General features: G+C 42.6%; 1 protein-coding gene across 3 annotated transcripts in view; it reads left to right on the top strand.

Annotated features, from left to right (window-relative positions):
* RNF41 (ring finger protein 41) overlaps nt 1–13823 on the top strand; it is a 154141-nt gene that overhangs the window by 114051 nt on the left and 26267 nt on the right. For all 3 annotated transcript variants that reach the window (XM_073613988.1, XM_073613987.1, XM_073613989.1), the window contains exon 3: nt 13095–13366. In XM_073613988.1, coding sequence (XP_073470089.1) covers nt 13095–13366 — 272 coding nt within the window. The remainder of the gene's footprint in view (nt 1–13094; nt 13367–13823) is intronic.

Below are 13823 nucleotides of genomic sequence, written 5' to 3'. Positions count from 1 at the left end.
CCAATTGTCTGCAGTGAGTGTATACATAGTATTCAGCTGACCTGCAGTGTATGACAGTTCTGCAGAGCTGAAGGCTGGTAATATTGTTCCTACCACGGAAAGCCTTGACAACCTGTCATGGATATAGCAGAATGCGTAAAAGGTAGACGGTCTGACACTGAGCAATATCAGCATAATGCACTTGGTACATGTAAAGGCTTTTGTTGGTGCTGGAACATAGATAAATATTTTAGTTAAGATGAGTTCTAAGGAAAACTGGTACAAGCCTTTTTAGTGTTATCTGAGTGTAATTGAATGTGATAACAAAAATTACGTATTTTTCATTGTTTCAGATGAACAGTTTCTGCTTTGTTTTAAATGTGCTTGATATGCTGCATGTGGCGTATCTCTGTGCATGGTATTGTTGGGGCTGCATATTTTCTTCAGAGCATCATGCAGTGACAGGCCATAATAGATCATGCACCTCCACCACTTCTTGAAGTGTATTCAAGGCAAAATAACATTTACAAGTTTTTGCAATGTACGTACATTTCCCCTTGGTACACACGTTTTTTAAAGACCCTGCACGTATACAAAAAAACCTGTAGATCTACCAGAAATGCTCTCGGCTTATAAAGTGGAGCTAAACTCCCTTCAGCTGCCTGACATCCGTCAATGTCTGACTGTCTTGCGGGTTTCAGGCTGTGTCCGTTTTCATTTGCCGGCACTAGATGATGGCACTCCTAGACATGCGCAGGACCACAGTCATCCGAGCACACAGTTGCTGTGCCGGAATGTAAAAACAGAGCTGCAGTTCAGTGTACATTTGAAAAAAGACTACAAGCAGGTGTGTTTGGTTTTTTTTTTGTTTTGTTTTTTTTATTGCAGGCTATGCATGTCTATTCTGCAATAAAGAAGCCTGTATGTTTGCCGTTTTCTAAAGTGAGACTTTCGTTCTTTATGCCTGCTTTTAGGCTGAAACCAGTTTTTTTTTTTTTTTTTTTAAAGGGCCAAGTGGTGTCAACCCACCCAGTGTCCTTTTCCTAACTACTCAGACTTTCCCACTCAGATTTCTACAACATAAAGGCTAAAACTGGCCATACACGTGTAGAAATTGTCACGTCTCTGATGGGATTATGGATTGTACTGATGACTTTTTTTTTTTTTTTTTTTGTACAAATGTTCATACAAAAATCTACCAGCATATATAGTCAGCTTAATTATTCTGTAGTCTAAGATTATAACACTGGGGTGTGTAGAGGACACAGGCTTTGCTAAATGGAATATTTAACCAACCAAAAGGAAGCAAATAAAAGGTTCGTTTTTGGGGTTTAAAGAGCAATTCATTGATGTAGCTTCCTAGAAGGGAAGTAAAGCCTGCCATAAGGATTAAAAATTGTCCGGTTCACCAGGGACCGCCGGCTGACTTTCGATTCAAGTGTGGTCATACAGAAATCAATCTACTGGCTATGGCTGGCAGCACTGATCAGTCTGACGGGGAAGCTTCCACCCTGTCTAAATACAATAGCTCAGCGGGGAGGACTTCCCCATCCACATCGAGTGTATGGATGGGGGAATCAAGTCAGTTTTTTTTCATTCAACCTGCTGGTTGAACAAAAAAGTGACACATTTATGGGCTGCCTAACTATTTTTATTGCAGTAGTAATTTTTTATTATAAGGTAAGCTTATAATAGAGCTTACCTGTAGGTACAAGGAATATCTCCTAAACATGCACCGTTTAGGAGATTTTCAGGATTTCTGCAGCTGGTGGTGTGACCAGCACATGCTCACTGCACTCTGAAAGGACAGCACACTGAGTTTGCTGTCCTTTCAGAGCACTGTGCTGCGGCCTTGGCTCCTGTGCCCATGCCAAATTTCAATCCATGTTTGGCTAGCTTTAGAGTGTATTGGAAGCCTGTAAGAGCAAAAACTGCATTGCAGAAAAATCAGTGGATCAAAAGTTAAAAGCAGCTGAATGTACAGTATATGCAAAGCTCTGCTAGTTCTGATCCCTGAGCCTCTCATTTTGTCTCTATGTAATAGAAAATCCCATTGACCAATAGGGGAGTTCAGGAGTTTTATAGTGGTACAAGACCAAGCTTGACTTTCTGTAAAACTTGTATCTTGTGATCTCCCATTCGCTTAGACAAGGGGTTTTCTGGCCTTTGTCTCTAGATCTCCTGATTGCTTAAGGTACCACATTGTATGATTTCTATCTATTGATTACACCATTCATGCTTAATAGTATTTTATGGAAGAATCTATCCTGCTAGCTATTGTAGTCTGACATCCAGCAACCGCAGCTATCGGAGCCCTTCTACATTAGAATGCAGTTTGGGAAAGCCGCGTTCCCGCGCGGCTTCACACACTGCGACCTGCTGTGAGGGTCAGTTTAAAGTCATTGATGCCCCAAACGCAGTGCGTTGGCCCGCATTAAATTGCATGGTACAAAGGTGCCATGCATTTCAAAAAGTAGTGAATGCACTGCTTTTGGTGCTGTGCCATTTCAGCCCATTAAAAATCGCACCACACAGAACTGCGTGTGAATCTCACAGGAACCACAGAGTTCCTGTGCGATTCACATGCCTGCAGTTCCTAGTGTTAATGAGCCTTCAGAATACCTGAACAGTGACTGCTGACAAGGGCACCTATGGCTTAAATTTCTACCAGATGACCAGGAATCTGACATAATTTACTCTGTGTATGGCCAGCCTTAAACTGTGCAGATTGTATAGTGTACTGCCAATCTCCTCCTTTAGATCTACCAACAACTATATAGTGCAAGAGCCTGTCTGATTTGATATAAATTAATGGGTTGTTAGGTGGGTCCTCATAGTACAAAGTTTTGGCAACTCTTAAGTGCCAGGTCACACAAGGGCGGCTTCAAAGTTGTCTGACTCTGAAGCCGCCCCGCACAGCTCGGCTTGCAAACGACTTCTTTAATAGAAGTCAATGCAAGCCGCTCCGAAGTCACCCTAAAGTAGTGCAGGAACCTCTTTTGAAGTTGGAGCGACTTGAGTCTCTCCTATTAAAATGGTTCCATTGCACTGCATGGAGCGTGACTTGTCAGGTGGCTAAGTTGCCTGACAGGTCGCCGCTGTGTGAACCAGGACTAAGATTGTACAAACAGATTGTAGTGTGTGGCCAGCTTTGGAGAAGTGGTTTTCTGGTATGCATCTCCGGATTGCTTAGGCTGGCCATTCACGGCTCAAGCACTAATGGGCAGACAATGTGCCAAGTGTGCTAGCGATAATAGCCATCTTCAGTCTGACAGTGCGCAGACAATAGCTCGGCAGGAAGGATTCACCTGTCAGCACTGTCTGTGTTGATCGGGGGAATAGTGTGAATCTCTAAGGTCCCGTACACTCGATCGGACTTCTTGACGACAAACATGCAAATTAGCTGTTTTGGAGCAACATCCGACCGTGTGTACGCTCCATCGGACAAACTTTTTCTGGTTTCATCTGACTTTTGTTGGCTGTGCGAACGCACAAACTTTCCGGCAACAAAAGTCCGATGGAGCAAAGTACGATCGTGTGTATACCAAACCATCGGACTTTTGTACAAACTACAGTACACAGCCGCAAGAATGTTTCCAGCGCGATCCCATTGCGCTGGTTCTCAGCGACTGTACATCTCGCGCTGGCTGCAATAGGAAAAACACATTTTCCTATTGCAGCCAGCGCGAGAGGGAATTCCCCTCTGGGAGCATTCCAGGCCCTTAGGTCTGGTATGGATTTTAAGGGGAACCCCCGACACCGAAAAAAACGGTGTGGGGTCCCCCCCAAAATCCATACCAGACCCTTATCCGAGTACGCAGCCTGGCCAGTCAAGAAAGGGGGTGGGGACGAGAGAGCGCCCCCCCCCCCCCCCCCGAACCGTAGCAGGCCGCATGCCCTCAACGTGGGGGCGCCCTACGCCCCCCCCCCCCAAAGCACCTTGTCCCCATGTTGATGAGGACAAGGGCCTCTTCCCAACAACCCTGGCCGTTGGGGTCTGCGGGAGGGGAGCTTATCAGAATACCGGAGCCCCCTTTAATAAGGGGGCCCCCAGATCCCGGCCCCCCCACCCTATGTGAATGAGTATAGGGGACATCATACCCAGTAGTGCGTTTAGGTTTTGTGCTGCCCTAGGCCTGACTAAACTCCTGCACCCCCTAATTTAAATATGACCCACCCCTTCCTGTCAAGGCCACACTTTTGCTGGAAAAGGCCTGCCCTGAAATTTTCGAGTGGGGACACTAGTTCTGAGGGCCGGGGGGGGGGGGGGCAATGGATTCCCTTAATTTGCAAGGATTTCCTCTCACTTCCTGTTTGGCTATGGGACAGGGATGGTAAAAAATAAAATGACGGGTTACTCCCTTACTCTAGCCACAATGAAAAACAAAAGTGTTGCCCATAGTTCTACTTTAAGCACAAATTTATGATAATTTTATGGAGAGGACTAAGAAGATATAACCATGCCAATGGTGCAGCAGAAAACATATAGCACAGTGAGGAAGGTTTGTAGTCCAGGATGAGTGGACAGTCAAAATTAGAAGCCCCCCCACAGTTGCGGAATGTTAGCCGCTTGCATACCGGAAGCAGTGCGGCCGCTTTTATGGGGGCGCTAGACTAATTTGCCTCTCAGACCAGTCCTCCCCATAAGACTGGTGCTAAACTAACAGTGTAGAGCAAACCGGCAGGGACTCTTTTCGTGCTGCCCCCCTGCAAAGTGCTGCCCTAGGCCTGGCCTTGTCGGTCTAGGCCAGGATACAGCGTTGATCATACCCCTACCCATTCACCTAGGGGAAAAAAGTGTCAATAAAAAAACACACTACACAGGTTTTTAAAGTAATTTATTAGGCAGCTCCAGGGGTCTTCTTCCGACTTCGAGGGTCTCTCCGGCCTCTTCTCCCGGTGTTCAGTTCTTCTCCCGATATCCGGTTCTTCTGCCGGTCTCCTCCGCTATCTTCTGCTCTTTTGCTGCTCTCTTTCTAGCGGTGGCCCAGTCGTCTTCGTGGTCTTCTTCCCTCTTCTCTTCTTCCGATGTTGACACAACGCTCTCTCCCGCTGTAATGCTGTGTGAGCGCCTCGCAATGACTTGTATAGGCATGGGGCATGATCGGGTGATATCATCCGGTGACCCCCCCCCCTTATGACGTCACAATCCTGGGGCATGCTAGTATGCCCCTGGAGGGGAACCCATGCCGGTTTTTTATTTAAAATTTGCGTGGAGTTCCCGCTCATGATTCATACCAAACACAGTGCCTGGCATTGGCGGAGATCCAAGTCGGATCCCCGCACCAGTGTGAACCCGGCTCGCAAGGTGTCAATCTCGCCGATAAAAGCAGCGAAATTGACACAATATCAGACAATACAGAAGTTGACCAAAGGGTGGTGGTAAAGAGCTGAAAAATGTGATTTGGTGAACGTTGGCTGAAAAAGTTCTGCCGTGTGTATGCAATACAAACTTATGGCCAACGCCCTTTGTACAAAAATCCACGGGAAAGTTTGTACAAAGTCCGATTGTGTGTATGAGGCTTTAGACTGGCCACAGACCGTGTGAATTTCTTTCCTGCAACTACGGGTTGCAGGAAAAAGGAAAAAAAAAAATCACACGGTCTGTGGCCAGGCTTATACGAGGGTCTGCTTTATGTATTTTCATCTTATGCTCTATTCAGATTGCTTGAGTCTTCTATTTTGCCCACTGGGCACTTATACCCCCTTCCTAACCAGGCCAATTTTCAGCTTTCAGTGCTCACGTTTTGAAGGACAATTCCGGTCATGCTCAGATTGTATAGTGTACTTAAAACTGTACCCATATGAAATTTTTGGGGGTTTTTTTGTTTTGGGTGTTGTGTGTTGTGCGTTGTGTGGTGTGTTGTTGTTTTTTTGTTTTTTTGTTTTTTTGTTTTTTTGTTTTTTTGTTTTTTTGTTTTTTTGTTTTTTTTGTTTTTTTTGTTTTTTTGTTTGTTTGTTTGTTTGTTTGTTTTTTGTTTTTTTTGCACTATAAGGGCACTTTCACACTGAACCGTGTCTGCAGATAAAAGCGCTGCTATTTTTAACAACGCTTTTCGGCCGCTAGCGGGGCGCTTTTAACCCCGCTAGCAGGCGAAAAAGGGGTTAGAAGCGCTGCAGTAGCGGCACTTTCCATTGATTTCAGTGGGCAGGGGCGCTTTAGGAGTGGTGTATACAATGCTCCTAAAGCGTCTTAAAGAAGCTGCTTGCAGGACTTTTTTGAGCATCCTGCCAGCGCACCCCCGGGGTTTCACATTGGAGTGTCAGAGGCGCTTTGCAGTTGCTATTTTTAGCGCTATAGCACATGTAAAATGCCGCAGTGTGAAAGTTGCCTAAATGAAAAAGGAGCAAAAATTTTTTTTTTTTCTTCATTTCTGTTTATAAAATTTAGTAATTTTTTTTCCTTCATACATTTTGGCCAACATTTATACTGCTACATATCTTTGGTGAAAATCAAAATCCGTGTATTTTTTGGTCTCTTTTTGATCACACCTGATGTCCTTTCTTGAGACACTAATGGCCTGTACACTCCATCTGAAAATCAGACAAAAAATACAGCTTTTGAAACGATCATACGATAATCGGATCGTTAGTACAGAGCTTTCAAGAGCCGATCCTGACAGTTCATCCCATATTCTCCAATCGGACAAACACAAATTTTTCTCGTATGATACTAAATCGTACGATTTTCTTTTTAATCAGTACAGTTGTCGTCCTAAAATACAATAGACATGCACAGCATCACTTCCGATTTTTCAGTCGTACAAGAATTTTCGTATCTTTAATAACCTCTCCATTTTCAATATGTGACTAACAAGCAAAAAAAAAGACAATCTGTTGTCAGATTTTCAGATTGTGTGTATGCGCCATAACAAGCCAGGAAAGTACAAATATTCCCCAAATGACCCCTTTTTGGAAAGTAGACATTCCAAGGTTTTAAGAGGCATGGTGATTTTTTTTTTTTTTTTTTTTTTTTTCCCCCCCACAATTCTTTGCAAAATGATATTATTTTTTTTTTTTTTTTCACAAAATTTTTATATTAACAGGCCATTTCTCTCACATGGCACATGCATACTTGCAACTACAACCCAAAACACATTCTGCTACTCCTGAGTATTGCAATGCCACATGTGAGACTTTCACAGCCTGGCCACATAGAGGCTAAACATGCAGGGAGCACCATCAGGTGTTCTAGGGACATAAATTACACATATAATTTCTTTGCTACCTATTACACTTTTGAAGGCCCTGGAGCACCAGGACAATGGAAACGCCCAAAAAATGACCCCCTTTTGAAAAGCAAACACCCCAACACATAATCTAGGAGGCATAATGTGTCTTTGGAAAATGTGGAAAGAATGAACACTTCTTTCTCTTTTTTTTTTTTTTTTTTTTTTTTTTTTTCTCTTCACAAAGTTGTTAATTTTATAAGAACAGCATGTACATAGCAAAAATTACACCCCAAAATACATTCTGCTACTCCTGAGTATGGCGATACCGCTTGTGTGAGGCCCAACATGCAGGGAGCACAATCAGGTGTTCTAGGGACATAAATGGGACATAAATGAAACATCTATTTTCCTGAATGGCTATTTATACTTTTGTGAGGCAATGGATGTGGCACGGATGGAGCAATGGATGAGGCATGAATAGGCACTTCAGATCCAGGCCACTCACGCTGCTGCACTGGCTCCCTCCTCTCCTCACAAGCTGTACTGATTGGTGTGAGAAGAGGGCTGAACCGGACATGCGCCGGTTTAAGTGATCACTCCGTCATTGGATAGAGCCATCACATTGTAAAAGGCCGTTGTCATTGGCCCCTTACCCCGATCACATACACTTCCGGGGTGGGGGCTCGCAGGAAGCACGATGAGTTTGAGAGGACGTCATAGTACGCCCTCCCGGAACTAGCCAACCGCGCTGTAGCCCTCAGTCAGCTATGGCCTGGTCGGTAAGTGGTTAAAGACTTATTTTTCTTGGTATGTGTGCATACCAGGTGTCCCAACACATGATATGCACATGATTGTTCTAGATCAATGACTCATCAAGGACAACAGTACAGCAGTGGCAGGGCCCATGTTCCTATTCCGATAGGTTCAGTTTTAAAATACATGCTCTGACAACCTGTGCTAAGAATTGTTTTAGCTAATTAGCAGTTTCACTGCTGCCTCTCATTTGGCTATGGAATATTGAGTTCAATTGAGTTGAAAACAAAAAAGGAAATAAAAACTGCGCTAAGGTCAATAAAAACAATTAAACACATATACCCAATCCCAAAGAATACCAGTGGAATGACATGTGAAAAATGAATACAGCAGCAATTCTCCTGCACAACATAAATACAGTAATCAAAAATGGAAAAACATAGAATTGCGCTAAACATATGAAAATATTTGCATAGAATAAGTGTACTCTCATACACCATCCCGATACCTAAATGGCCATATGTCCACATATGTGCAACCATATAAATAGTGAAAGAAAAACCTAAATGTCAAAATGACATGACGCCTAAAGGAAAAAAAAAAAAAAATATATATATATATATATATATATATATATATATATATATATATATATATATATATATATATATATATATATATATATATATATATATATATATATATTATATATATTTATATTTATTTTAACATCGGGGGTTGGTTTAGCTTAAAGGTAGAGCTTACCAGTGAGCTGAGTCCACGCCAGATATGCAGTTTTAATGGCTTGTAGGCCCACTTTTATTAAAGAAAGAAAATGTCCGATAACAGAAGAGTTGCCCACACAGGGGTTTCAGCTTTCCACAGCAACAATGTAAGCTCAATCAAAAATACCAAGCCACCTGGCTCTCTTTAGCAGCACTGCTGCTCAAACTTATGCTTCAGCCCTCTCGGCTCTATAACAGAGTTCCTGTAAACCCAGTACCTCAGCACTCTTTTCCAGCTTCCTTTTCCAGCCCACAGGCTTGGACCCTCTGTCTGCTCTGACAGACAGACCTGTGCAGACATGCACACTTCTCCCTTGCTTGCCTGGACTCCTCGGGAGGGTGGAGCAGTCTCCAACTGGGAGCCTTGAGGTCTTCCCATATCCTCATTATAAGTGCTGCTGGTAATCTCCAAAGTCTGGACACAGGGTTGGAGATCCCGTCCCACCCAAGACACTATGGAATCTCCAAACTACAGAGCCCCATGACCAAATACCAAAACCTGGAGAAAGCTGCGAAAGCAGTTTTCTCCAGTCCACATTTATGCTCTGTAGCCTTGCACCAAGCAAATGTGCATACCCTGTGTCCCCCAAACTATCAATTTTACCTTGACAGCATCTCCTACTGTCACAAAATATATATATTAGGTTACGCAGCGCGCTACCCCTGCATGACATAACCTATTACAAAACGTGTAGGGCGGAGCGACGCGCTGACGTCACCTCCTGTCGTTGATGGTTCCAAAAGGATGGGTTAGTCTGAGTGTTACCAGCCGGTGCACCAGACACTAAGGCGTTTTTCTGCTTTTTACATGTAAGTGCGATACTGTGTTTTATTATTCGATAAACTCTGAAGGTTTTTACACTATTGGAGCACTTATATTTTTACATGCTCTGCACATCCATCCATGAGTTGGGAACGAAATGAGGAGATTTGAGGTGTCATAAGTTCCAATTGGTGTCTCTGGAGACTGCATTATCGTCACTAACGTATCGAGGATATTAGATGTATCCGATATGCCCTGGAGGGCTTTTCTCTATACAGGCTTCCCTTGATCCTCTGTAGCAGGGGATCATGGGCTTCCGGTAAGCAGTAACCCTCTACTTAATGGTGGTGGACTTGTGCACTAGATCCCTATATAACTCCGAAGATTCCACTATTTATGGATGGACATTATAATTTATTAATATTTACGGTTCAGATACTGTTTAGGCTATTTGGACATAATTTTATTACAATTTTTAAATTTTTAATTGGCCCATTGTCTGTTACGCAATTACTTTTGGGCAAAATAAAATAAAATTATAATATTAAAATATATATATATATATATATATATATATATATATATATATATATATATATTTATTTTATCTCTATCTATATCTATATATCTCTCTAGCTAGGTGTCATGTCATTTTGACATTTTAGGTTTTTCTTTCACTATTTATATGGTTGCACATATGTGGACATATGACCATTTAGATATCAGGTTGGTGTATGTGAGTACACTTTTCTATGCAAATATGTTTTTAGCGCGATTCTGTTTTTCCAAATAATAATTTCAAAATGTTAGCAGTGGCTGCCTACATATTTCTCAATGTATTTCAGCCTGCTGTGTAGCAGGAATAGATGAAATAAAACGTTTTTCAATCTTCAGTAATATTTTGTTCATTCTGATACCTAAATGCAAAAGAAAAATCATGCTTTTAGGCTAGTAGGTTATGTTTTTATATTTATTATTATTTTTTTTTTTTTATTTGATTTTTTTTCTTACCTTGGTTTTAAATGGCAGTAGATGCTAGCAACTCAAGGCTTGTGTAACCTGGTCTATTTTTAGAGACAGTGACTGTTTTAAAATATTTTGCAGGGTAAATTGGTAACATTTGAAGTGTTTACTTTTCCGTTCCTTGCTGGCAGGAAATAGCTGCCAGTTTTGGATGTTTTTTTCCAGCCTTCCCAGTAAAATCAAATCAGTACAAGGAGTTCAATATGTATGTGAATGTATTACATTTTGTAAACATTGCTAATGCATTCCAATGATTTGGGTCAGCCCACTGAAATTCTAAAGTTGGCTAGATGCTGCACTGGCATTTAAAAGGGTCACTTTTTTCAGGATGCTATACAAAGAATCTGTAAGGAACTGCAAACTGGTGCATTAAAGAACTCGCAGCTGTTTACCCCTCTGTACAGAGGGGTAAATGGAAATGGGAAAAATTGTGCCATAGATGACATTATTTTCTTTCCTGCAACCACGGATTGCTGTGGAAATACCTCCCGCAGAGCTATTGTGTTCTGGCAGGGGGACAGGTAGCGGGGAGCCGTCCCTGCCTGGAGAACACAGTGATTGATAGCGGCTTTAACCACTGGCATCAAATCGCATGTAAAAAATCTGACATGGTGGTTGTACCCAAGTCGATTGCTGGATCAACGTTGGTACAATCAGCCTGCCCATACATGGTTTGAATCTCAGGTCAGTCCCTGTTGAACCAGCCATCAAGGTTTTTCTTTTAAAGTGGACTTTCACCAAAAAGTGTAACTTTTGCTCAATTTGGCACCTTTTTGAGGGGAAGGGGGGAGCGGAATACCGGACTTTGACAGGTATCCTGTCCCCACTTCTGGCAGTCTGGGCCAGAGCGATTTACCTCAGCAGCTTGGCTCCCTCCTCCTTCCCAGTAGGATAGCGCAGTGGTGCCTCGCGCATGCGCAGTAGGGACCCGGCGTAAAGCCATAATGCTGCACTGCCGGGTTCACTTACCCACAATGGCGGCAGCACCAGACAGCTGATGGAAACATCAGCTGCGGTGCCAACATCGCTGGAGTCCAGGACAGGTAAGTGTCCTATTATTAAAAGTCAGCAGCTGCAGTATGTGAAGCTGCTGGCTTTTAATTTGTCCAGGGGTGGGCGAATCTCCTCTTTAACTGTGTGGGACAAAATGTCATGGGTAGGAGGTGGTAATGCAAACGAGCTTTGTACCTTGTGCCATTCGATTTGTAATAATAAGCATGTTTGAAGGAAATTCTAGGTAGATAAAAGGGCAGTTTAGCAAGAAACCCATTTAGGACCCTTTAAAGCAGTATGAAAAAGATAACCAGATAGAGGAAGAGATGAAAAGAGGGAGGAATTAGGTGTTGCGGAGTGGAAAGGGGTTATTTCGAAAATGTGTGTAGGCCGAGCAAAAGGGAGGCTATCAAGCCTTTGTTAACGGTAATGTGACCAAGCCCCTGCTTGCATTTCTTATGTTGGTTCAGCCTTTTATAATTTGAGGAACAAAAGAAATTGATCTACTATTTCAGTGTATTCTGAATCTGTATTCTTTTCATGCAAAAGTGGAAAATTGATACGATGATAAATATATGGTTCATCATTCGATCAAAAAAATTAAGCCTGCATGGGGAGAGTCTGGTTTGCGCTATTAAAGCGGGATTCCGTCCTAAAAGAAAAAATTTAAGTCCGCAGCTACGAACACTGTGTAGCTGCTGACTTTAGATAAGTACTTACCTGTCCTGGGTGCCCGCGATGTCGGCCGACCCATCCCTCGGCTCTCGGGTCCCGGCACCGCTATTCCTAGGTAAGGGAAACAGGCAGTGGAGCCTTGCGGCTTCACTGCCAGTTTCCTACTGCGCACGAGCGCTCTGTGAATGGCCCCGTGGTGTTCTGGGAACACACACAGTTCCCAGAAGACAGCGGGGCCACTGACCGAGGAGCAAAAGACGCCGCGGAAAAGGAAGAGGCAGATTAGGAAGACTGCCTAGCAGCAACAAGGGTTTAGGTAAGTTTAACTAAAGTCGCAATTTGTTTTGTTTTTAATAGAGTGCATAGGGATTAAAACACTTGTCCTTTTTTTTTGCTTTCTGTGACCCCGTTAGGGAGATGCAACCCTTCCAATTTGTCCTGTTTATCATTATTAGTGAAAGTAAAAAAAAATCCCAAAATTTGGGTTGTCCCCTGAAAAGTGGTAGAGGAGAAATCCTCAATGGGGACACTCTTTCTGAGGAGCTGCGGATCCCTAAGAATTCCCTTTTTAATTTGCAGGGATTTCCTCTCCCTTCCTGTTTTGGCTGTGGGACAGTAAGTGAAGGGAAATCCTCCAATGGGACACAGATGGGGCAAAAAATCTGATGGGTTATAACCCTCCCTTAGTTTTGCCTACAGTTCTTCTATGCTATTTTGAATCGCGCATTCTCTGCAATCTGCTTCCAAAATAGTTCTTAAAATATATGCATAATGCATTAGACCTGTACCTACGGAGGTAGCACCTACCCTCTTTTTTGTTTCATTTTAAAATTGTTACATTTAAAAACTAAAATATATTAGAATATTTTAGTAAATGCTATTGTTTTTATTATCAATTTACAATACATATATAGATATATATATTTTTTTTCTTTCTACTTAAATCTATAGGCTCCTCATTGTGAACACGCCTTTTGCAATGCCTGCATCACACAGTGGTTCTCCCAGCAGCAGACCTGTCCTGTGGATCGCAGTGTTGTAACGGTAGCTCATCTCCGTCCAGTCCCCCGCATCATGCGGAATATGCTCTCCAAATTACAGATTACTTGTGACAACGCAGTTTTTGGCTGTACCACGATTGTGCGACTTGATAACCTCATGTCTCATCTTAACGACTGTGAACACAATCCAAAGCGACCAGTAACATGTGAGCAGGGATGTGGGTAAGTAGCAGTTTATGTCCTTGTTAAAGTGACAAGGCTTAGTTGTATGTTTTACATATCACTGTGCTTGCTTCTATGCCAAACAAAAGCCGACAATTTCTCTACCCCTTCTTACAAGTCCCATCATGGCTATAAAACATCTTTCCTAATTTCTGCATTATCCAGGCTTCTGCCTGGTCTCCTGTGTACCTGCCACTATATCTCTTATAATGTGATGGACATATACTCTCTATCAATTCACACATCAATTTAGTCAATTGCATTGCTGAAAAAATCACTACATTCTGTAGTGATATTTTTTTAGATCCCTATTTAGACCATGAATAGTCATAACCTTGGGTGCCATGGAGATTTTTTGCTACAGAACTCCTGAGCCCAGTTACTTGAATCATTTGCCACATGCTAATGCTCACATCTGACTTTTTTTTTTTGATCTTGTGATCTTCTCGAGCTCCTT

The sequence above is a fragment of the Aquarana catesbeiana genome, linkage group LG02 (assembly GCF_042186555.1).
Source record: "Aquarana catesbeiana isolate 2022-GZ linkage group LG02, ASM4218655v1, whole genome shotgun sequence".
Classification (NCBI taxonomy): domain Eukaryota; kingdom Metazoa; phylum Chordata; class Amphibia; order Anura; family Ranidae; genus Aquarana; species Aquarana catesbeiana.
Note: the sequence above shows the minus strand (reverse complement) of the source record. Positions and strands in the feature narration are given on the sequence as shown.